Raw genomic sequence first — 23,544 nt, forward strand, 5'->3', positions numbered from 1 at the left:
TCCCCAGTCTCCTATTTTCTCTTCTCTAAAAACCATGAGGAGCAGTTCAGCCAGTACTTAGTCCACACGTGTATCAGGCCCGTAAGGAGGTTCCAGCGCAGATGGAAGGTGCCCACCCCGCCGCATCCCAGGCCCTTCCCGCTGCAGGCGGCTGGCAATCCTGGGCCTCCTTACTGGCCACCTTACCTCCTCCTCGACTGGTGGGAGTTGTCCTCCCCGTCCGAGATCAAACCTGGCTTTCCCCTTGGCAGTCGTGCGAAGTGCGGGGAGACACGGACCCTGGAGGGTGGGGAGATGGGGACCCTGAGGTTGAAGAGAACCAGACCCTGGAGGGGGGAGCGACCTGGACCCTGAAGGGGGAGGGACCCAGACCCCGCAGGGGGGGGGGGAGAACTGGACCCTGGAGGGTGGGGGGACCCGGACCCCGCAGGGGGGAGCGAACTGGACCCAGGGGGGTAGAGGGACCCGGACCCCGCGCGGGGAGGGGGGGGGGAAGAACTGGACTCTGGAGGGTGGAGGGACCCAGAGCCCGCGGGGGGGGGAGGGAGGGAGGAAGAACTGGACTCTGGAGGGTGGAGGGACCCAGAGCCCGCGGGGGCGGGGGGGGGGGGGGGAGGGAGGAAGAACTGGACTCTGGAGGGTGGAGGGACCCAGAGCCCGCGGGGGGGGGGGGGAGGGAGGAAGAACTGGACTCTGGAGGGTGGAGGGACCCAGAGCCCGCGGGGGCGGGGGGGGGGGGAGGGAGGAAGAACTGGACCCTGGAGGGTGGAGGGACCCGGACCCCGCGGGGGGGGGGGGAAGACTGGACCCTGGAGGGTGGAGGGACCCGGACCCCGGAGGGGGGAGCGAACTGGACCCTGGAGGGTGGAGGGACCCGGACCCCGCGGGGGGGGGGGGAGGACGGGACCCTGGAGGGTGGAGGGACCCAGACCCCGGAGGGGGGAGCGAACTGGACCCTGGAGGGTGGAGGGACCCGGACCCCGCGGGGGGGGGGGAGGACGGGACCCTGGAGGGAGGAGGGTGCAGGCCGGGTCCTCGCCGGCCGCGGCGCCGGGGCAGCTCCAGGCGCTGCGCGAGGCTCGGCCCGGGTCCCGCTAACACTGCCGCCCCTTCTCCGCCCCCGCGCAGTTCTCAGCCGGCCGCGGCCGCACAGCGACGACTACAGCACCGTGAAGAAGATGCCGCCTCGGAAGCCCACGCGGAGCCCGCACACCAAGCTCAGCGGCTCCTCGGAGGAGATCTCGGGCGCCCGGCCGGGGGCGGCGGGGGCCGGCGGGGCGCGGCGCAGGGTGCCGCCCGCGCCCCCGGAGCCCGAGCCCGTGTACATCGAGATGCTGGGCCGCGCCGGCAGCCCCGAGCCGGCGGAGGCCGTGTACGAGGAGATGAAGTACTGGGCGCCCCCCGAGGGCGGCGGCCGCAGCCCCCGCCCCGCGGAGGACGGCGACGCCGGCGGGCCCTGCAGGGACGCGTGCGACATCCCCGCGCCCTTCCCCGACCTGCTGCCGCACCGGCCCCCGCTCCTCGTGTTCCCCCCGACGCCGGTCACCTGCTCCCCGGCGTCCGACGAGTCGCCCCTGACGCCCCTGGAGGTGAAGAGGCTGCCGGTCCTGGAGACCAGCCTCAAGTACCCCGTGCAGCCCGAGGGCGCCGGGCCCGCGTCCCCGCAGCACCCCAAAGCCCCAGAGGGCGACGGCGACCGGCCCGCGTTCGCCGGGCCGCACGGGGCCCCCCGTCCCCCCACGCCCGCCGCCGCCCCCCGGCCGCCCGCGCTCTGCACCTCGGCGCCCGAGCCCGGCGCCGGGAGGCCGGCGGAGCCGCCCCGGGGCCCCCCGAGGCCCACCTCGGCCCCCGCGGGCGCGCCCTGCAGCCCCGGCCCCAGGAGCCCGCACTCCCCCGGGAAGGCGGCCCGGGCCGAGCCCAGGAAGGCCGCCCCCGGCGCCCCCTCTCCGGCCGCCTACAGCCCCCCGAACTGCAGGCCTGTGGGCAGCCCCCTGGACGAGCTGGCCAGCCTCTTCAGCTCGGGACGGAGCGTGCTCCGAAGGTCGGCGGCGGGCCGGAGGATCCGCGAAGCCGAAGGTGAATTTCGCGCACGGAGGTAGAGGCGTAGCTGCAGACGCGGATGTGTGCCCGTGTGCCCGTAGCTACGGTTTAAGGAACGCTTGAGGTCATTGCGGGGCTCGTTCAGAGCAGGTACCAAGTTAAACAAAACCAAAAAACTTCTTATGCAACCGATACGGCCAGGTAGGTGAGAATGGATCTTTCCGTCTCGTAGGTAGAAGTTCACGATATAACAACCCACAGCGCTAAACCTGGGTTTAATACACGCTTGTGACTTGAGAATTATCAGAGCAAGGCTCAGCTTGAGCCGCTGATTTCCGTCTCCTGATAGTGTTCACTTGCACCATGGAAGTGGCACTTTTGTCACGTTGTGCCGAGATGCCCCTTTGGTTTACAGCTCAGGGCTAACCCGAGTGTCTCCGCCCTGCTGTCCGTCTCACTTCCACTCCCGGCATCTGGGACGGTGGCTACCTGCTCGGTTACTCTCTTACACTCACTCGGTACCGCTTGCGCTATGTTGTTTTGAATGAATGATTTTTGTTCTGTTCCTTTGCCACGCAAGGAAAGTTTTAACTCAGTTCCGTTACATCTGCATCTTCTCATTGAGCAGCTCCGCCTCATAACTAGTTAGCTGTTGACAGGCCAGTCAAGTGAGCTCAGGGCTAAGCTGTAGCAGCCAGAGGCTGTTGCCTGTATTAAAAAGTATTTATTTTGTGTCCATATAAAAGCAGAAGGTAGCTAGCAAAGCAAAAAAAAAAAAAAAAGCGCCCTCAATAAGAATTTGTTGCTAATCTCTTGTAAGTAGCTCACCATGCGCTAATTCATTCAGACGAGGTTGCCTTTGAGCCAGAGGTGCCATTTGGGCACAGATTCTCTTAATAATCACAGAGAATGTAGTCATCTTCCAAAAAACATCTTAAGGCTTTTATACAGAACCAAAATATTTTCCAGTGTTCAGTATTGGGGAGGGGAATTACGTTAATACAAAGCATCTTCTCTTTAAGGGGACTGTAGCAGGTCCCTCGACCCTGATGCCATTAACCCGAATGTAGATGGCAACTACCAGCGTCCCCACTTTACGGAGATGGGAAACTTCAAGGCGAGGAGGTTAAACGCCTTCCTTAAGGTCAGGTGGTAGGATCGGAGATAAAAACTTATGCTGTGACGTTTTATGTACGCGTTAACCTGCTCTTTCTCCTATAGAAAATACATAAATATATTGGCTTTCGTCATTTGATTAGGTCCCAGAACACTAGGAAATCTACAAAACATTCTCAATAAGTGAAAAGTAGGTCAAGACTAAGAACATTTAGCAGATGAGTGAATAACCTACCCCCCCCCCCATTTATTCTTCAGTCAGATAAGCTAATTGTTTGTTTAGCTAACAATTTCTTCTTAATTACAGGCCATTAATAAATGAAATTGTCCCTGTAAGTAGGAGATGGCTTGAATTTCACAAGTCATATGTTTCATTCCAAGGAACAAAATGGACTCTAAGAGAACAGCCTTAAATGAACAAATTACTATTTGCTTTCGGAACTAAAAGTTTATTAAAACTAAATTTTACTATAGATGGGAACTGGGTGAATTCTTCTCGGCTGTATTCAAGAAAGTGAAATTAATGAATCTGTAGACAGGCGCCACCGTTTGGAAATCCCTAAGTCTAGGACTTGAGGGTAGGATTCCAGTGAGGCCTCCAGGCAGGGTGTGTGGAAGTGCTAATATTTACCCTTGGTAACGTTAACCGGTATTTGGGAACATGTATCCAAACCTCAAGTACAACATTGTTAGTGCAACTCTAAAATTATAAAATATCTATTTTTCTACTGTGGGCTTTTACAAAACACTCTTTATTTTGAAAAGATTGTCTCGAGCCACTTGCGACTTTCTCATAAATCTGTGAATTGGCAGCTTCTGCCCCAGCACAGTGGCTGTAATAACAGGAAACTGCAGTAGGAGATGGCTCGTCCCCTCGCACCAGATGACAGGAGTCCAACTGTGCAGCTGAGACCGGTGTGATTCCCGCGGGGCCATGATGTAGGAGACACGTTGACCAGCGTGCAGGACGTGCCCTCCTGGGATCGTACAGGCTATTCTTTTAGAATGTCAAAGGGGCTTAAAGAGAAGACTTGGAAGAAAAAATAGTCTTGATGCTGGAGCTAATCACTGGAGCTGCTTATATGATTATTAGGGTTTACACAGTATGATCCCGAAGCCCAGTAATCCATTTTCTTCTGAATGAATCGCATGGCTGGTATTAGTGATTTACTAGAGTCCTGGGACTTCTCCCCTTTAAGATTTTAAATCTTTTTCTTTACCCTTTTTAATATTTCAAGATATTCTTCTCTTCACCTGAAGTAGCTTTCTTACCAAATAATCCAGTGGGCGGCTAATTCCGCCTCAATGCACCTGAATTAATTACAGCTCATTTCTTGGACCGTTGTGATATGGGGAAACTGCACTGCAGATTTGCAGAAAGGTTCAGAATATTCCCCTGGCTTCTTTAGCAAGTGACCTTGAAGAGATTAAACTGCTCCTTATTACCCTGCTAAAGGTATTTCCAGTTAAAATATAAAGGATGGTGAGTTGCGTATAGAAAATGAGGTCCTTTGGTGTTTAATTCTACAACGTCACTACTCCATAGACTTAATATCCATGTGGGATTTCATAAATATTATGTCCCTCAAAACAGTTCATTTTCTATAGACTCTTGGCTATTCAATTTGAGGTACACAAGTCACAGAAATTCTAAGAGTCCAGGATGCAGGTATAGACCAAATGTGATTGTGCAGGTGACAGATGTGACTGCAGCCTGGGAGGGGTAGTATCAGCAGCAAGGAGCTGCAGTGCTTACTATGCTCCAGGCATTGTTTTAATAACCTCTTTAGTTCTCACAAGACTAAAATATATCTGCTGTTAGCATCCCCATTCTACAGATGGGAAAACTAAGGCATAGAGATTAAACTTGCTCAAAGTCTCCCTCCTTTGAGAGACACAGCCTGACTAGAATGCAGTGATTCTGGCTCCAGGGGCATTTGTCTTGGCTACCTGCCCAGGACTGCAGGGGAAGAAAAAAAAAAAAAAACAAGAAACAAAAAACAGAGGATGAGCCTTTAAAAATTCATATTTGCTCACCTGAGGTGCAAGAAGTAAGAGTCCTACAGTTTGGATGGAGAAAACTGTTTCATAAAGTCAAAAATTCCAAACATGTACCTTACAGATCATGGATGTATACAACTGTGGAATACCCACTGGGCCCTTAAAATGAAGAATGACTAAATGTTTAATTGTGTGTGACTTTCTGGGTATCCCATTCATTCACAAGATGTTTTTCATCTGACGCCATAATATGATTAATATTATTATGCTAATTATTTATAGTTACTTAGTTTCAAAAATTATGAGACCTAATTCAAATGCAGGGGGAGAGTCATTGGCTTCTTGGGGCCACGAGGGTGCGCCATTGTTCCAGATGGCTCCATGGCAGCTGGTTGTTTATCTAGAACATGAAGTAAAATGAGCATGTTACTCTGTACCCGTTGAAAAAGATCAGGATGATCGGGCATTGACAGCAATGCAGTACAGCTCAGAAATCTGGAGAAGGACCTGGAGGAGTCTGATTTGCAGAATATTTTGTGAAAAAACATTATTTTGTTACTTTCTGATACTGTGCATCCTTAGTTTATATGATATAAATAGGTAGTTAAAAATTATATTGACAACAAAAAATATAGAGAGACAATATTTCTTCGCATATAATAGGTGTTTATTAAATACATTTGATGAAAACCTACCTAAAAAAGAAAAAGCAGTCTTACACATAAGTATATTTGGTAAATCTGGCCCTTGTGGCATTTTTACAAATAAGAACCACTGAAGCCAAATGGCAATTACTCTTAATTTCAAATATTTAATTTCATTGCATAAACACTCCAAGTAAGAATATTTTGAGTTTTTAAATCAAAGTATTATTTAAATGAATTTTTTACAGCATGATACTTGATTCCATAGGGCCGTTTATTTTCAAAAGAATTATTTTTAAAGTCGGCTTTATGGAAAATTTCAAACATAACAAAAGTAGAGAATAGATTAATGAACTCTCTCTGTGGCCAATCTTAGCTCATCTCCAGTTTTCTCCACCATCAATGGATTATTTGGAAGTATGTCCCAATGTCAAATCAATTTACTAATAAATATTTATAAATCTTTTATTAGAAAAGTCCTTTAGAAAAAATAAAAGGTTTATTCTTAAGTCACTTTAATTAGTACAGACCAGTCAATCCTTTTGAGCCTCATGAATGTGAGATTGTTGCTCAGGACAGAAGCCACCTCTGGATGCTGGAGACTCGTTTTTCATGATATAACCAAAATCATTCTCAGGAGTTAGCTTTCCACCAAAACAACACCGGCCTGCGAGATCTTCCACAGGTTCTTTGAGTACAGCTCCGGAGGTGGGCAGCTGTGCAGACAACTTTTCTACTACAACAACAAGTGTGGATTTCTAAATATCACATCCAAACAGAACTAAGTATGAAAAATCAAGGTCCCAAAAGACATACGGTTGCATCTTAAATCAACATTGTGTGAGGTTTGGACGCCTCACTGCCAAATTAAGTACAATTACTTATGCGTTGTTCAGCAACGAGAAGATGCTTTAAAATCAGTGAACTATCACAGGATTACAGGCAGAAACCTCTGACCTGCTCAAGGACAGTGTTGGTAAATTGCCATTCTCTGCTCCTGGTGTTTGAGACAGAAGTTTCGACACCATCTTCATTTAATCTGTGATGCATTCTAATGAAATTGCGGCCTACGATATCGGTCCTCCTTGTGCGGATGTCTACATCCCATCGTGGGATGCAGGGCTTGACATCCCGGAGGCTTCCTGCCTCCATGCAGGCTCTACTAGCAGTTTATCCGTGCCGAGCTGTTAATCTTTCTCACTCCCCAGCCGCTTTGCTTTCTCTCCATGGTGATTTATTTGTGAGGGGTGGTGGCCTGAGGCTTCATGAAAATTATAAAGGGCGTGGAGAGCAAGCACATAGTTTACTGATGTGTAGTTGAGTGCACTCCTGCCTCACATAAAGGTCTCCCTCCTGTGAAAGGGAGGAATTCCGCTGCCTTCTGGAACCATTTTAAATCAACCCTAAGTTTCCCTCATTTTCCAAATGAGTAAGTCCTCGGGGAAGACGAGCTTCACATCCCCAGAGAAGCAAGCTGTCCATTTATCACTAGGCGGCTATCAGGCGAGGATGAGCTGTGGAAACGGCTCCCCCTACCCCATCAGTGAACCTGAGCTTTCACGTAAGGAGAGTAGATCTCTCTGTGAGAAAAGGACATTTTCACCCAGTTCCTGGCGCTGCTGCAGTAAAGGAGAGTAGCTGTGTTTGGGACTGGCCACTGGACATTGCAGTGTTTCTAATTCCCCAGGTGTGCAATAGAAATAATACTTTGTCCATCTCCGCTTGGAAATGAGCTTTCAAGCGGAGTGAATTGATCAGTAGCCACACGTACCTATGTTAAGAGCACAGAGCTCTCCGTCTTCTATGTTAAACTGGACAGTTGAAAAAAATGCCTAATATTTGTTGTGAATGTGGTGACATTTTTCTCCCGGTTGACGGCACCTCCTCTCTCTAAATGCCCAAGAATTCACACGGGGAAATTGTGCAACCAGGGACCCATAAGCAGGACTTGCATTAACTTGTAGAGCTAATTCCCTTGTAGTCATCCAAAAAGCATTCGCTTAATGGGAGCACGGGGCTTGCCACGGGGAATCCAAAGCAGAGGGAAAGAAATCAGCGCGCCCTGCCCCGTCCAGACAGTGCGGGGGGCAGGTGGGTCCACCCCATTTCAATGAGAGACTGTACGTGGAGGCTATAAACCAGGAACGGGTCCGCAACTGAACCCCAAGTGGCCCGTGAACCCCAGGGGTTTGCTTGTGCCTTGTTTGGGGAGAGGTTGCACAGACTTCATCACAAAGTGTCGGTGAGCAGGGCGCGGTGCGGGGGCCGCTGCAGCAGATGTGCACAGCTGGCGTGCCTGGCAGCCCAGAGGGGAAGTGCGTGACGGCTGCAGTCAAGGAGAGCCTCACGCCAGCGCTGGCACGTGGGCAGGAAGGGTGATGGGTACAATGATGGGGCGTGGAGCTAGCTTCCCAGGTGCAGAGGGGAGCCGGTATGGCAGCCAGAGCAGCCCATGTGTGGTGAGCCCTGCCTCTGAACGTGAGTTCAGGGTACCTGGTCCTTTCAGCATCCGGCCATGAGCCTTGAAGGAGAGAGAGAGAAAACAGAGGGCGCATGGAAGCGGGGCAGGATGAGCTTCCTACCTGGAAGCTCCACGGCAAGGCCTGGAAGCATCGCCAACGTCCCTCTTCTGTCCCGTGAGAATTCAGCATTAACCCTTAGGATCTCCCCTACAAAGTAAGAGCCAAAGGAAGAAAGAGAACCAAACCGATAGTAGCAATTCTGGGTATGTGCATGTGACCTCAGAGAATGGGAACTACTCAGAAACGCTCTGGAACATTGGTCATGGTGTTCTGTTAATAGTATGAATAGCTAATGTTTGTAAGTGGCTCTTTCCTGTCGGCCAGGCATGCAGACGTCCCTCTTCTCCCCGGGTCCTGTCTGTGAAGCCAGAGGAGCAGGTGTCAGCCTCTCCATCCACCAATGAGCAGTCGTAGACTTTGAGGGATGAAGTGATTTTCCCATAATCGCAGAAACTGATCAGTCCCAGAGTCAGGAATCAAACACGTCTCTGTTCTCCCAGACCCTGGGTCCTTTCTACTGTGGCATTCTTAGTCTCCAAAAAACAATTAAAGTGTAAAAATGATACCCAGTCCCTGTCTCAGAAAGTAATTCCTTTCTGAAGTTAAACTCCTTACCAGGAAAAGATATGGGAAGAGGACGCATAAAACTTTTCTTTTTGTAAAACCAAAAAAGCAAAAGGCCACATAAAACTGTTGTAAATGTTCCTAAGGGACACACAAGTGTCGGTTTTGAGCTGAGGGCATGTTCCTTGAGTGCCCCTTCGCCTTGTCCTCACCTTCTTGATAAAACCCTTTCTACTCTCTGGTCCCACAAACTGTCCTCCCTAGTGTCAGGGACCCACAGCACACAGGTTGGGCCAGAATAATTCCTCACATTCAAAAGGATTGCTTGCTTGCTTTCTGTCTGCCTTTGACTCAGCCTCTGTGAGGTTTTGCTTGGGAACAGTTCCTAATTACAGGTGAGCAATCGCTCACAGCAGTTGTTTTCACTTGCAAAGCGCTCACCCAGCATCTTTCCTTAAGGAAGTATTTGACTCTTTCGGGATGTGAGTGTCCGTCCTGGGGGTGGAGCGTCTCAGATGCCTGCTCAGGACCAGCCAAAAAGTAAAGCTGTAGTGACCTCTCACCCTGTCCCGGGGCCACGCCAAGGGCTGCACAGATGATCAGAAGTGGTTCTCAACAGCCAGCATGATTGGGGCGGGAGAAAGGCACACCCAAAAAAGCCCTCCTCATCTGTGTCTCTATGGCAACTTTTTATTTCCTAAGTTACGTGGCTATAGAGACAAAAATATAGATAATGGCAAAATTAGAAACATGGCTGAAAAAAAAAAAAATAGTGTCAGGCCCGTACTCAGAGCCCCTCAATAAATGTTTGTTGGGAGAATCTTAAACTCAGAGGTCTCCTGCGCTTGGTACTTCCACTAGGCACAGCTGCTTCATTCTTCTTTGAAACCCAGGAGCCAAACCAACCGGAGAGTTGTGACAATTAAATATTTAGATCAACCTGATCAAAAAGTTACCCTTTGACTAGTGTGAATTATCCTGGGAAATTACCTTAACGTCTTGGCTGTGAGTCTACAGCTGCCAGCATGCCTTCAGACCAGAGATAGGTATCTTGCACAAATAGTTCATCATTTTTGAGATGGGCCGGAAGAGGCAGAGGAGCCATCCCAGCTCGGCTGTTCTCTAATGCACAGTCAGTGGGAAGAGACTCTTTTGCACCTGGAATTCTGGAAAAAAGGGCAGTCTTTTCAGAAGTGGATTATCTTTCCTAACCAGTCAATATTTTTCATACCATCAACCCGTTAAAGCAAGCAGCCATTGTGTGTTGGGGGTCTCTAGACTAGATTTTGAATTAAATGCCCACTGGGGGCTCCAAAGAGAAACCCAGTGCTTTATCCTCTAAGCCACTCAGCAATTCTCCCCAAGCAAGTTAATAAAGACCTTCCTGGCTATCGGCATCTCATTATTGCCACAGAATACAATATCCCGGGGTTTTCTTCCTTTTGTGAAGAAACTCTTAGAAGTGACACGGTACATGGAAAGTTTTCCTAAAGAGGAGCAGGACCGCTGCCATGTTCTCTCTCTCCTTAAGAGGATTGGAAGAGAAAAAGCTGTTTCTTAATTACCCAAGAGTGTTTAGGTTCTTTAGGCTGACTTGAATCATTTTTATGATTAATTCTCAGATTAGCCTAGAAAATTCCTCACCACCTGAGAGCCAGCTATATGCAATGTCATTCTACCCACTGCCCTATCCCATGAGTCAGCAGCTATCGCCTCACACCCGCTGTGTGTGAAGCTTCTCAGATGTTTTTCTATGCTGGTTTTCCCTTCTTTCTTTTTCTGGTTTCTCCTTGAAACCAGAAATGTTCATACTTAGACATTGTACACTGACAATATACTGGGCAATTGCAATTTTACATTCACTAATACATGTTCATCGTAATAAGCCAATCAACGACAATCTAGTTTGCTTTCCTCCCCACACAGATGACTGGGTCCTAAAATATGCAGGGACCAAAGCATGGCAGACATGAACAGGAGCCTAGATGACACACGTTTACAATGCAACATTCACGGTAGCATACCTGAGAAGTTGTGTATTACCAAAGTCCTGCAAAACCTACAAAAGAGCTTCTTCACACCCAAAACTCTGACTCATGATCAAACATACCCTTCCCCCCACCCCTCCCCTGGCCAAAATGTCCATTTTAAAGAATGGAAGAATTGGCATGTGCGCTGTACGTACAACAGGGTAATTCCCAAGCAAATAGGCATGTTTTCGATCTTAGTTTTATTATTCTCCTTTGATGTGGAAAGATCCAGGAAGGAGTAAGTAAGAGACAGAAGACTTGAGCAAAGCAGTGGGTGAAAACTATCCCTATTCAGGCATTTCCACGTTACTGAAAAGGGAACCAAAGCTTGCAGCCCTTAAATTACTTACTGAAGTCACATCTGTTGGAGTTAGGTTTGCTTAATTCCTGTTCTCAGGTGAGATCACCAGCCGGACGGGGCCAGGCTGGTTTTAGAAGCAGGATGGAGGGCACATACAGAGCACAAATGACTAATTTAAAGTAGCCTAACGCCCACAATACTCTTACCAGTTCACATGTCCTTTTTCAAGTAAATAACCAATGCCCAGCAGCCGATTCTCTAGAGCAGAAGAGTATAGTTTTTTAAAAATTTTCATGAGAATTATATTGACTTTATTTTGTCTCTTGGTATTTAACCACCTTTATATATAGCTTGTAATGGAGCCCCTCCTGGATTTTTAATAGAAACTTGTGTTAAGAATAACTACTTCATGGACCAAGAGATTATCATACTAGGTGAAGTAAGTCAGAAAGAGAAAAACAAATATCATGCGATATCACTTATACGTGGAATCTAAAATATGACACATGAACTTATTTACAAAACAAACAGACTCGCAGACATAGAAAACAAACTCATGGTTACCAAAGGGGAAAGGGGGGGGGGCGATAAATTAGGAGGTTGGGATTAACAGATACACACCACTATATATAAAATATATAACCAACAAGGACCTACTGTACAGCACAGGAATTCTACGCAGTATCTTGTAATAACCTATAAGGGAAAAGAATCTGAAAAAGAATATATATATATATAACTGGATCACTTTGCTGTGCACCTGAACCTAACACAGCATTGTAAATCAACTATACTCCAATATAAAATAAAAATTTTTTTAAAAGACTGAAAGAAAGAATAACTACTTCAGTCCTTGAGAAAAATATGTTACCTACGTTTGCTCCATTTCAGGGACACCAGCTTTTGTGCTCCCGTCGTAACATGCTTTCTGGTGCCTTCTGTCCGTCCCCTACCCACCACATGAAACTTAGCACAACCAGAGATTTGGTGGAATCGCATACGTGTCAAACGAGACAGTAAAACTCTAATGGCTGGCGTTCATTTCACTGATGTAGTTCACTTACCCAGGCTGGAAATCGTGTCTAATCTCCAGAGGCTGGGACAGCGACACGGGGGCAGAGCCACTGGGCTTCTGTGTGGTGATGAGGGATTATAAAAATGTCTTTTTAATCTGATGATCATTAGAAAACCCAGGGATGTGGTCCAGCTGCTAATCAGAGAGCATTTCCATTGCTGCAGGGGTCGAATCCATCTTAAGGAACCCTCTGTTATGATTTTAGGGGAAAGGTTCCATTTTTTCAGACAATAAAATCATTCTGTGACATCGCCCCCAAGACACAAAGTCCTTTTCAGGATTAAAAAAATCGGAGGTTAACTTCAGGCAAAATGATTCAATGAGCAACAGTATTTTGTGTTGCTCTTTGCTACTTGCCTCAAGTTTTCAAAGAGGTTTGGAAAAATCATTAAATGAGAAGGGCAGGCTTCATTCATTTATTCAAAATATGCATTGAGGGTGTGTTTTGTGCAGGGCATTGTACTTAATTGTATGGATTTTAAAAGTAAAATATGGGATCTGCTCAGAAGCAGCTCATAGCAGGGAAACACGAGAAATCCGAGGTACCCAGGCAGCAAGAAACATTGTCCTTGAAGATACTGTTTGGGTTTCTCAAACTGCTTACCCTTAATGCTTGTGAAATGCTGCATTTTTATTCAATTCATTCTACTCTCTTTCGTTTTTAAATGCTTATCGTGACCCACTAAATTGATTTTCCAACCCATAAATATGTCCTTTGAAACACTGATCTGGAAGGTAGGATTTATCTGGAGGGAAGGAGGAGGGTGAAACCAAAACAGTGAGAGAAATAGGCTGAGACCAGTGCATCTTGCACTGAAAGGAGGAGGGTTTATGCAAGGACATGATGGCATCGCCAAGTGATGTTTTGGAGGAACTACACCAGGGTGTGTGAAAAGGGTTTTTCTATATTCATGTACTTGTAAACATATATACTTTACAAATGATGGATGAGAAATGCTTAGTTGTGGGCACATGAGGATGGGACCGTCACCTCCTGACTGGCTCCGAGGGGCTTTCTTCCTGTAGTTCTGGGTGAGATGAAAGCCATTGAGATCAGCTCGGCCTTTCCCTCAGTGTCCCTCCCACTGTCCCATCCTTCCCGAGTGGCCGACATCTCTGTGATGTGACACTGCCACTGCGACGGCTCCGGGGACATTCAGTCACAGGCACAAGGAATTAGTAGTGTCCACCCGTCTACTTCCGGAAAGGACACAATCATGGGAGCCATCAAAGAAACAGGCCACGTGGCTTGAGGAGAATTCTGACGAAACTTTAAGTCTGTAGAGATATTTTTAATCTGTTATGTAAGGCCTCAGAGCTGCCACCTAGCAGCGACCCGAGGTGGGCAGTGGGGCTGATCTACAGACGTGCAGGGCACCGCCAGGCTGTTAAAATGTGGCCATGTCTCTGCACCAGTGGAAATCACTGCCGTCCTGAGCCCTCCGGGGTTCCCAAGCCCCAGCCCCGCGGGTCTTGCCCCAGGCCTGCCCTGTGTCCTCCTCGTGAAATGTGCCCACAGGCAGAGGCTTGAGGTGTGTGGCTCCTGCCTGTTTTCATTGGTCCTGGCTTGTGACCTTGGGGCTCTTAAATATCTGGGGTGGATAAAGTTTATAATTAGTTCTGAATAAGGATTTTGAAAAGACTCAGTATACACCGCTGCTTTTTGGTTTTTAACTTCTGCTGATTTTACTGGTTCCCTCTGACCCGGCTGCAACTACATCAGTGAAATGAATGCCAACAGTGAGAGTTTGTCTCGTATGACGTGTAAGTGATTCAGCCATGTCTCTGGTTGTCCTGAGGTTCACGTGGTGAAGGTAGGGGACGGACAGAAGGCACTAGAACAGCATGTTGCGGCGGGAGCCCAAGCTGGTGTCCCTGAAATGGAGCAAATGTAGATTATGTATTTCTCAAGGACTGAAGTAGTTGTTCTTAAACAATTTAGCTAACTATTAAAAATCCAAGAAGGGCTTCAGGACGAGCTAAACATAAAGGTGGTTGAATACCAAGAGACAAAATAAAGTCAATACAATTCTCATGGAAATGAAAACATAAATGAATACGCAGTTCTTATTCTAAAGGGATCTGCTGCTGGGTGTTGGTTGTTCCCCTGAGAAAGGATGTAGAACCTGATGGAGGTGTCTTGGGGGCACCCTCCTTGTTTATTTCAGGTGGTAGGTATTACCAGTCTCCCATCCATGTGACACCATACAAGTGTCAACAAATACCAAAAGCTCCCAATAAAAGAAAAGGAATATCGTCCACTCCACCTGTGCTTTCTGGAGAAAAGCACACACCTAAACCAGGACATACCCTGTCAACCTAGTGCAGCTGTGCAGGTGTGGCGTTCCAGGCCTCCTGGATTTATGTTACCACCTGGCATTGAGGAAATGTAAAAATACCAGCTATATAAATACCCGCGTGACCCATGAGATTAGACACGAGGAATGGGTCTCGGGGCCAGGCCAGCTTGTTGTTTAGATGTTGCATATTCAGCTCATTATAGGGGAGGTGAGCTCCAGGGAAAGGAGAGGGTGGCCATGCTTCTTCCCGCGATGGCAGGGACAGGAGAGTTGGGCCCAAAAGGAGCCACAGCTCGTCAAACTGAAAAGAAAGTTGACACAACATAATTCTCTGTGCCTTTTTGGGTTCTGCAAACCTTATTTATACTGACAGTCATTTTTTAGCTTTACTATGGGTACATTCTTGCCCTGCTCAGCACATATGTTGTTGAAGATATCACTCTATTTCCTGCCTCGGTTGGTGTTTTTAGCACAAAACATCTCCTAAGACTTGGCATGGGATTGGGTGGCGGGAGCTAAGGCGGGGTGGGCAAGGAAGCCCTTTCCTTCCACCCGACTTAACCCCAAGCGTGCGTCTTGGTGACACTTTCCCCCGCAGAAGACTGCTCGACACACAAGGTCAAGAGCCATCTTGATCTATTCGAGAATGATGAATTCATAAGGGGTTTATAAAAAGTAGGGAGGAACACTGGGGGCCGGCTCTAGCCTCTCAGGGTAAGAAGCAAGTCCAGCTAATATGTGTTCTCAACCCACCCATCCTCGCCAGTCGCTGCAGTGTTGTATTTTTCTGCTTCTTGAGTAATCAGTTCTTATAGCCACATGACCATGTTGTGGAATGCAGCTGCCACAAGAGTCATCGCATGGGGACCTCGTGTGGTCCCCGACACCGGTAGACACGGAAGCCCTCTCTGGATCCATTTCTGGGACTGTTAGCAAAGGGGTGATGAAGTCTGGTTCACGTGGCTCAGGGCCATTTAGGATCCTGCCGTTCAAAACACACGCCCCTTCCGTGTGCCCTCCTGACCACACCCCTTTGATAATGTGCCCCCTGCTGACATCTATCTCCTTACACAGCGCCACACGTGAAATCTCTCTTCCTGTTTGAGTTTAGGGCCAGCCGCTGTGGCTACCTGAATCCCTACCCTTGACATTTGTCTTTCTCTTGAGGCGATCTGCCAAACGTCTGGGTTATACTCTCACGGATAAGAAAAAAGTCTTATTCATGTCCTAGAAGCCTGTTCGAGTGCAGGGGGCCTGCGGAGTGATCTCTAGACCCTTATTTTTGTGTGTGTGTGTGTTTTCCTCATGTGCAATAATGGAAGATTTCAGAGAAATAGGAGATTTAAAAGGCATTGTTCCTTGGAACTCAAAGTAGATTTGGTTTAACACAAGCTGGATGCCGATTTCGGGTCTGAGCGGTCCTACCCACGCGTAGTGACACACCATCTATGTGTGTCTGTCAGCAGAGTCGAGCTGCGACTTCTCAATTTTAGAAACGAGAGGCTGAGAAGCAGCAGGACCATGCCAGGCTCCTGTCCCAGACTTTGTGCTTTTCCTTAATGCCAAATAGGAAGAAACAAGCACATTCCTCCCTGCAGTAGCCTTTCTGAAGAGGAATTTTCCTATAGAGTTGCGGAATGAATGATAGCCAGCATGAGTAATGAGTTTAAAATGTATTTTCACATTTTTTATGCCTTGCATAGCACTCTCAACCTTAAATCAGTCAAACAGCTATAGTTTGTTTTTCTCTTGCCTTCCAGAAACCTGGATCTCAATCTCATCCGTTTCCAAAATACACCCTAAAGCTATCTCAAATCCAGGTAACCAAGAGAGAAGTGATGTTTTTAAGCATTCTTCTTAAAGGAGCACTCCATCGCTCAGTCCTTCCTCATTCTCCTTGACCTTTCTGTGGCATTTGGCACCGTCAGCCCCGCCCCTGCTTCAAGAAGCCTTTCCCCTCTGCCAACCACCCACCCTCCCATCCCGTGTGCTCCCCCCTCCATGCTTACACCTGACCGTTCGCGTCCACTATCACGTGTGCGCTGCCGTCTGCCTCTTTACTTGTAGGAATGTCACTTTTCCTGGAAGAGATCCTCCCTCCCGAGAGATTTTTAAGTCTCCCCTAGACATTGTCTTTTCAGTCCTAACAAATGCTCTTGTTCAAATCATCGCCACTCGGTTTAACCCTTGGGTAGGCGGCTGTCACTTCAGAATCCACGTTCGCAGCCCTACCCGCACCCTCATCGCTGGTCCTGGCTTACTCCCAGTGCCTGGGCTCCCAGGGGTCTGTAACTCAGTGAAACCCCACTCGCACTCCTCCTGCAGCTGCCCGAGTCTAAATTCTCACTGCCTTTCCGTTTCCAGTCTCTCTTCGAAGCTGGTCAGCTGCACACGTTTGTTGCTGGATGAATAACACTTTACAGATACAGCCTCCTTCCGGGCACACCCTCACCCGGATACCTGCTGGACCTCCCTGGGTGATGCCCCGGAAGGGCCAGGCTCCTCCCACACCCCAGGGCAGCGCTGGGGCAGAGCCCACGAGGCGCTCACGCTGCTGCTCTACGTTGTGGCTTCCTTTTCCCTCCTCCTCGCCACATTCTGTCCCTGCTTGCAAATCCAGTGTTTTCTCCCCATGCCCGCCCTGCGGGGCTCACCTGGCCACTGAAGCCCCCGCCCCTCCTGTGGATCCCTGGGCATTTGCACGGCTTTCCTTCCTGCCCCTGGTCTGCTGCTGAAGGTGCTCTGGAGGCGATCACCTTCGAGTTGATCACCTTTTGTGTCGAGTCACCATCCAGAAGCCTGAGAAGAGGCACCTGTTAGGATGCACCCTGGATCTCCTGTACATGTTGGCATTTTAAGTGTCAAAGGCTTTAACACGCACACACGAAACCCAGCCAACATTAACTCAGCTGAGTAGAATGAGTATCCCACAGTGACTATTACAGATTATTCATCCCTGAATCCCCCGAGATAGCTGGACAGTCATCTGTGCTTTTTCTTCTTGCACTTTGTCAATTGTTTCCGTACATTCCTGTCACTTATTGTGTCTTATCACCCCTCTAGAATGGGAGCATTTAAGGAATCATTTCTTTTAGGTATATATTTCTAAAAGCTCCTGGCTAATTCTTCGCATACCATTTGAACTGTGTAGGACTTCGGAATTATGTGTTCCATCCCAGGAGAAGCCTCCTGGTGTAGAGGAGGAACATGGTTGGCCCACGGCTCATCACTCTGCATTCAGCTCACACAAAGCCCCCAGAGTGGCCGCCAACCCAAGGGCATCTCACTGTTTCCCAGGGATGGACCAGCCCCTGTGCCTTTTGCCACTTTCCTCTGCCTGCAGATTTGGAGGGAGTTCTCTGAGTCGCTCACCGCACGCACGTGTTTCTCGAGCGCCCCAAACTTATTCAAGGAGTCATCTTCCTCCCTAGTAAGAAGCCTCTCTCCTCCCCTGAAAATCTTTGCATCCCTTTCCTGAGAGAAGTTCCTCTGCTTAGCCTCTGTCTCCCAGCAAAACCCTGCTTCCTCTCCTCTTCCAGGCATGTCCCCTTCCGTGAACTTACACCTCTGACACCCAGGTAAACTGGCACTCCAGTCCTGTGACCAGTGAAGAGTTAGGCTTTTTCTGCTCGGACATTGCCCTGAGGAGCGTGTAAAACAGCAGCAAGCTTTCACGGAGTATCAGTGAGAGCCAGACGTCACGCGCCCTTGTCACCTTATTCAGTGACATCTCTCAGCGAGAGTCAAGTCCTAGGAGCCAGGACTGGATCAGATGCATTGCTGCCAGGACCCTCTATGTTTGGGACAGGTTCTGGGTTTTTTTGTTTTCAAGAAATTGAAACTTATGCAATTGGGGGAACGAGAACCTTCTTTAAGAAAAAGAAAAAAAATGACCAAAATTTAGGGAGCAAAGTGGACGTTTATTTAAAATGAGAAGATAAAGCAAAGCAAAATACTCATTGTTCTGTGCTTAGAACAGTGCCTGCGCACACTAGATGCTCAATAAAGATCTGTTGAAAGAAAAAGAAAGAAGGAAAAGTAACAAAAAAATCACTACAACAACATTGCTGTAGAAATTTTGTCAGAAAAAGCTGTCAGGCACACAGATATTAACTGTGGGTGCTTTGCTTGACTCCCACGGGCCTCAGCAGTGGTCTTTGAAAGTGGCGTGCGGTCTGGAGCCTCCCCTGTAGACTTGGGGTCAACCGGCTTCCACCCGTCTCCAGCCGCCAAGATTCCAGGAGTCAACACTGACCAAATCGACTATAATTTCCTGACATTTGACATTGTAAAACCATGTAAAGTAAGACTTTTTAAAAAAGCAACTATGCATGAACCTTGTGTATTTGTAGGACAATAATGACATAATTATAAGTGGTAATTAGTGGGAAAATAGTGAAAACATGAAATCTCCTACCGTCAGTCAGGAATAGATTTCCAATATTCACAAGTGTTTTCTTCTCCAAGTTAACGCTCTTAGGTAGAAATCAAACAGCTCTGGCCCTTTGATTTTGTTTGTTGTTTAAAAGCTATGACATTATTATTAACTCTATTCCCCACCCTGTACATTTCATACCCATGACTCATTTATTCTGTAACTGGAAGCTTCGTTCCTCTCAATCTCCCGCACCTATTTCTCTAATCCCCTGCCACCCTTCCCTCTGGCAACTACCTGTTTGCTCTCTGTATCTATGACTCTGTGTCTGTTTTGTTATGTTTGTTCATTTGTTTTGTTTTTTAAATTCCACATATAAGTGAAATCATACAGTAATTTGTCTTTGTCTGTCTGACTTATTTCACTTAACATGATACCTTCAAGGTCTATCCATGTAGTCACGAATGGCAAGATTTCATTCTTTTTACGGCTGAGTAGTATTCCATTGCATATATGTACCACATCTTCTTTATCCATTCATCCATCAGCGAGTTGCGTCTGTATCTTGGCTATTGTGTCTTGTCCAGTTTAACACTCTTAGGTAGAAAGCAAACAGCTCTGGCCCTTTGAATGAGTAAAACATGTTTACCACACACGCTGAAATTTCCTTACTTAAAAATGTTAAATAAGTGGAGATTAGAACCCAAGGCATATCATTAACAGTGGAAATCCTTCTATATGTTTTCAGTAATCTCATGTGAATGGGGAGAAATTATTCCTGTGATGTATGATTTCTCTGTAATAATTCACAGGAATTCTTCAGTTAGTAAACTTGTCAACTATTTTGCAGTTACACAGAGTGTGGTTTCTTTAAGAAAGTGGATTTTTTATAGCAATGTTGTTGTATTCATTCATTTATTATTCATTCTTTTTTTCTCTTTCTTTCAACAAATACTTACTGAGCACCTACTATGTGCAGGCACCCTTGGAGGCACCAAGATTGCATTTAAGCTCATGGTGTCGATTTTCTGGAAGGTGGAGACAGAAAACAAACAAACGCTTGAAGCGTGACATGTCATGTGGTGAGCAGGACCGTGTAGAAAGCTAAAGCAAGTTGTGAGGACAGAAATTGACCTGGGGAAGGGAGAGGGGTGCTGTTTTCCAGAAGGTGGTTGGGAAGGCCTTTCTGCTCAGGATAGTTTGTGTGGAGCCCTGAACAAAGTGCAGAGCCCCCGGGCTCACTCCGGGAGAGTGAGAGGATGGGTGGAGGGATGCAGAGAAGCTGGTGGGGCTGGGGAGGGGTGTGGTAGATGGGCAGCTGGAAATGAGGTCCAAGGCGAGCAGGGAGCGGGGTCCTGGAGGGTCCCTCAGCCTCAGGAAGCCTTTGGATCGTGACCTGAGCAAAATAAGAAACCAGTAGAGAGATGTGAGTGGGAAATGGCATGAACTGACTTAGCTTTTTCTTTTAAATTAAAAAAAAATTGTTTTTCTTTTGGCTATGCCACGTGACACGTGGGATCTCAGTTCCCCGACCAGGGATCGAACCAGCGCCCCCTGCAGTGGAAGCGTGGAGTCTTAACCACTTGACCGCCAGGGAAATCCCATGACTTAGCTTTTAAAGCAGGGTTTGTCAACCTCGGCCCTACTGACATCCCAGGCCAGATGTCTTGTCCCTCAGTCTTCATCCTGGAGGCCTGTCCTGTGTGTTGTAGAGGGTTTTGCAGTATCCCTTACCTCTACCCACTAGATGCCAGTAGCACCCACCTCCCCGCTGTGACAACCAAAAATGTCTCCAGACAGTGTCAAATGTCCCCTGGAGAGGTCGGGGTGTGTGGGGGTGGGGGGTGGGGGGGGCGGGCGTGGAGTGCAGTATCATCTCCTATTGAAAACCACAGTTTTCCAAACATCACACCCACCCGGCCTGATACTCTGGTTACATAAAAGCTAGCACTGGACTACGGAATTGTTTGTGCATTCATATTTCGAGATTTGGTAGAATTGTCTCGTTCGATTAATGCTCAACTTGAATGTGCCTTCATTGCATACTTGTGTTCAATCATCGTATCTTAATGTAAAGACCGAGACCGTATCTTTGAGTCACATCCCCCGATGTGATTCATCTTTCCTGTACCTGTAAGAACAGCACCAGGAAGTCGGGGGAGGTCACAGAGAAACCCTGTTCACAGGCTACGAGAAAATTCCACAGGAATTCGAATTAGCTGATGTTACGATGCGCCCATGAGAAGGCTGCCCCTGAACTACACAGGCCACTGATTTCACAAGATGCAGAGATACAAAAAAGACTCAGACACACCCTTAAATCTCTATGTGGGATTTTCCAGCCCTCACTTCCCTACTTGTTTGCTTAGATTCATTGAGAATCTTGAATATTTTCTTTTGATGTGACTTTTCTTCACCCTCAAAACCCTGATGACCACGACTTGGAGGCATGAACAAACTTGGACTCTATTTGCTCTGTATTGTTTTTTTAAATTTTCCACAAAATGTGCGTCCTGTACCTGCACTTTTATAACCAAGCCTTCTTCAGACTTCATGCCAGGGTCCTCTTGATGGGATGCCGTTGCAATTCCTTCGGTGTTTAAATAATGGGTGTACTTTTGACGAGGAATGTTGCAACCATTCTTGCATGAAACTGACAACTTTACAGCAAAATCAAATTTTTGAGAGTCAAAACCTCATTGGGGTTGAATCGAGAAGTGAACAAGTTGGGGGACAGACTCTCGTGCACAGGTTCAACGTGGAGTCAGGGCGTTTATGAGAAGAGGCTGACACAGAATGTAGTAACCAAGAATCCCTCGGTTAATATTCATGAATAAGCATAACCCCAAAGTGGCGATGTCGATATTGATGTCACAACTCTATTTCGGTGGCTAGAGGACAGTTTTTCAAGCTGGGGTTCCCAGTTCATTACCACTGAGGCATGGCTGATAAAGGCACAGAAAAGAAGCTGCTTTATTCTTTACATCAGCGAAGGAAATAAGGAAGAAAGCCTTTACGGAAGGGGCCGAGCCAAAGAATGAGTGTGGGTGGACGGCAGAGCCCTGCACGCCTCGATCGAAACCCAGCGGCGACACCGGCTCACTGGGAAATGTTTGAGTGTAGATTCACCTCCCCAGGCCCCAGTGACCTCATCTCAAAAACAGGCGAGGGAGTGACAGCTCTTCAGAATTGTTAGGAAAATGAGAACTAAGTCAAGTCCCACCTCTAGCAGGGGATTGGCGCATAATAAACATGCAGGAGGTGGTAATTACCGTAAGAACAGTGTGAATAATTGTCATCAGGTTGACCACTTATTCTTCCATCTTAGGAAGGACTCGATCCCTTATTCCAATCCAGAGCCATCCTTGGGATAGGCAGACGTGCGCTCTTACGATAAAAACATAGAGAAAATATTAGTAGATAACGTAAGGGTCACAGCCTAAGTTTTGTGACACATTTTAAAACATTTCTTGGCTACAAGTGAAACTGCTGATTGGAAATATGAAAAATTTTTTTTAACTTTAATAGCAAAAATGGAGGGTGCGACTATAATTTACATATAGCAGTTGTTTATGAGATAGAAATCCATTCTGGGGGAAGCTAGCATCACATATTCGTACCAGGACTTCACACAGTGTCTCAGAGGACGGGGTCCTGTACCGCCAGACCTAAGAGAACGTCCCTGTTACCTAGGTGCTATGCCCTGCTTCACACTCCGAGCCTAAACAAGACCCCCTGGAGAAGGTTCCCTGACCCACTGCCACCCAACTGGGAGCCCACCAACTTCCTTCATCTGCTTGCTTGTTCCTTTGCTTGTTTGTTGTCAATCACGGTCCTGCGGGCGACACCCCAAGCTACCTGTCTACTCATTACTGGACCTCCAGCTAGTGGAGAGAGTCTGGCCAGAGTAAGCATTCAATAAACAACTGAAAGAGTGAAAAAAAAAAAAAAAAAAAAGCTTAAAGAGAAATAAAAGCAGGTGAATGTCTGTGTCTTGAGACAGCTTTAAAACCAAACCTGTTTTACTAATTTTCAGAAGATTATTTTTAAAAAGGCAAAATAGAGTTGACCAAGTTGAATAGATACTCTTTCAGTTCCAGCCTGTTCAATAATCTCTGGCTGTCAAGAGCTAAGATGGTGTCGATCACCCGACCTCGCCTTGGCTGCTATTCCCACCTTGGCCTGGCCAAAACCTTTTCACTTGTTTTTTAAATGCAAGGAGTCTGGAGCTACTCCCTGGGTCGTGGAAATAGAAACTCTTCCACCTGGTTGTCAAAGCCCTGCTCATTTTGCCCTCATTCTATCTGTCCAGCTCTCCCTTCTCTAAGCCTTGGAACGGCCTCCTGTCTGGGCACACCAGGCCTGCTCACTTGTAAGGGAGCGGCCACTGCCCTGCACAGAAGATGCTCTGAGCAAGATTCCTGATGGTGGGGAGGGAAGAGGGCTGAGCGGGGAGAGGGCATCCCAGGCATAGGGAATGCTATCCCAAGCACCAAAACGTGTCAGTGTGAGCATCTGGGTAAATGCTGAGGGCCTGAGTGCTATTTGAGTGCAGGTCTCAAGGGCAAGGGGAGAT

At 47.7% G+C, this 23,544-nt stretch overlaps 1 protein-coding gene across 1 annotated transcript in view; it reads left to right on the forward strand.

The window, feature by feature from the left end:
* MYO16 (myosin XVI) overlaps positions 1–23,544 on the forward strand; it is a 406,857-nt gene that overhangs the window by 348,288 nt on the left and 35,025 nt on the right. The window contains exon 31 of the mRNA XM_068526630.1: positions 1,129–2,076. Coding sequence (XP_068382731.1) covers positions 1,129–2,076 — 948 coding nt within the window. The remainder of the gene's footprint in view (positions 1–1,128; positions 2,077–23,544) is intronic.

The sequence above is a fragment of the Eschrichtius robustus genome, chromosome 18 (assembly GCF_028021215.1).
Source record: "Eschrichtius robustus isolate mEscRob2 chromosome 18, mEscRob2.pri, whole genome shotgun sequence".
Classification (NCBI taxonomy): domain Eukaryota; kingdom Metazoa; phylum Chordata; class Mammalia; order Artiodactyla; family Eschrichtiidae; genus Eschrichtius; species Eschrichtius robustus.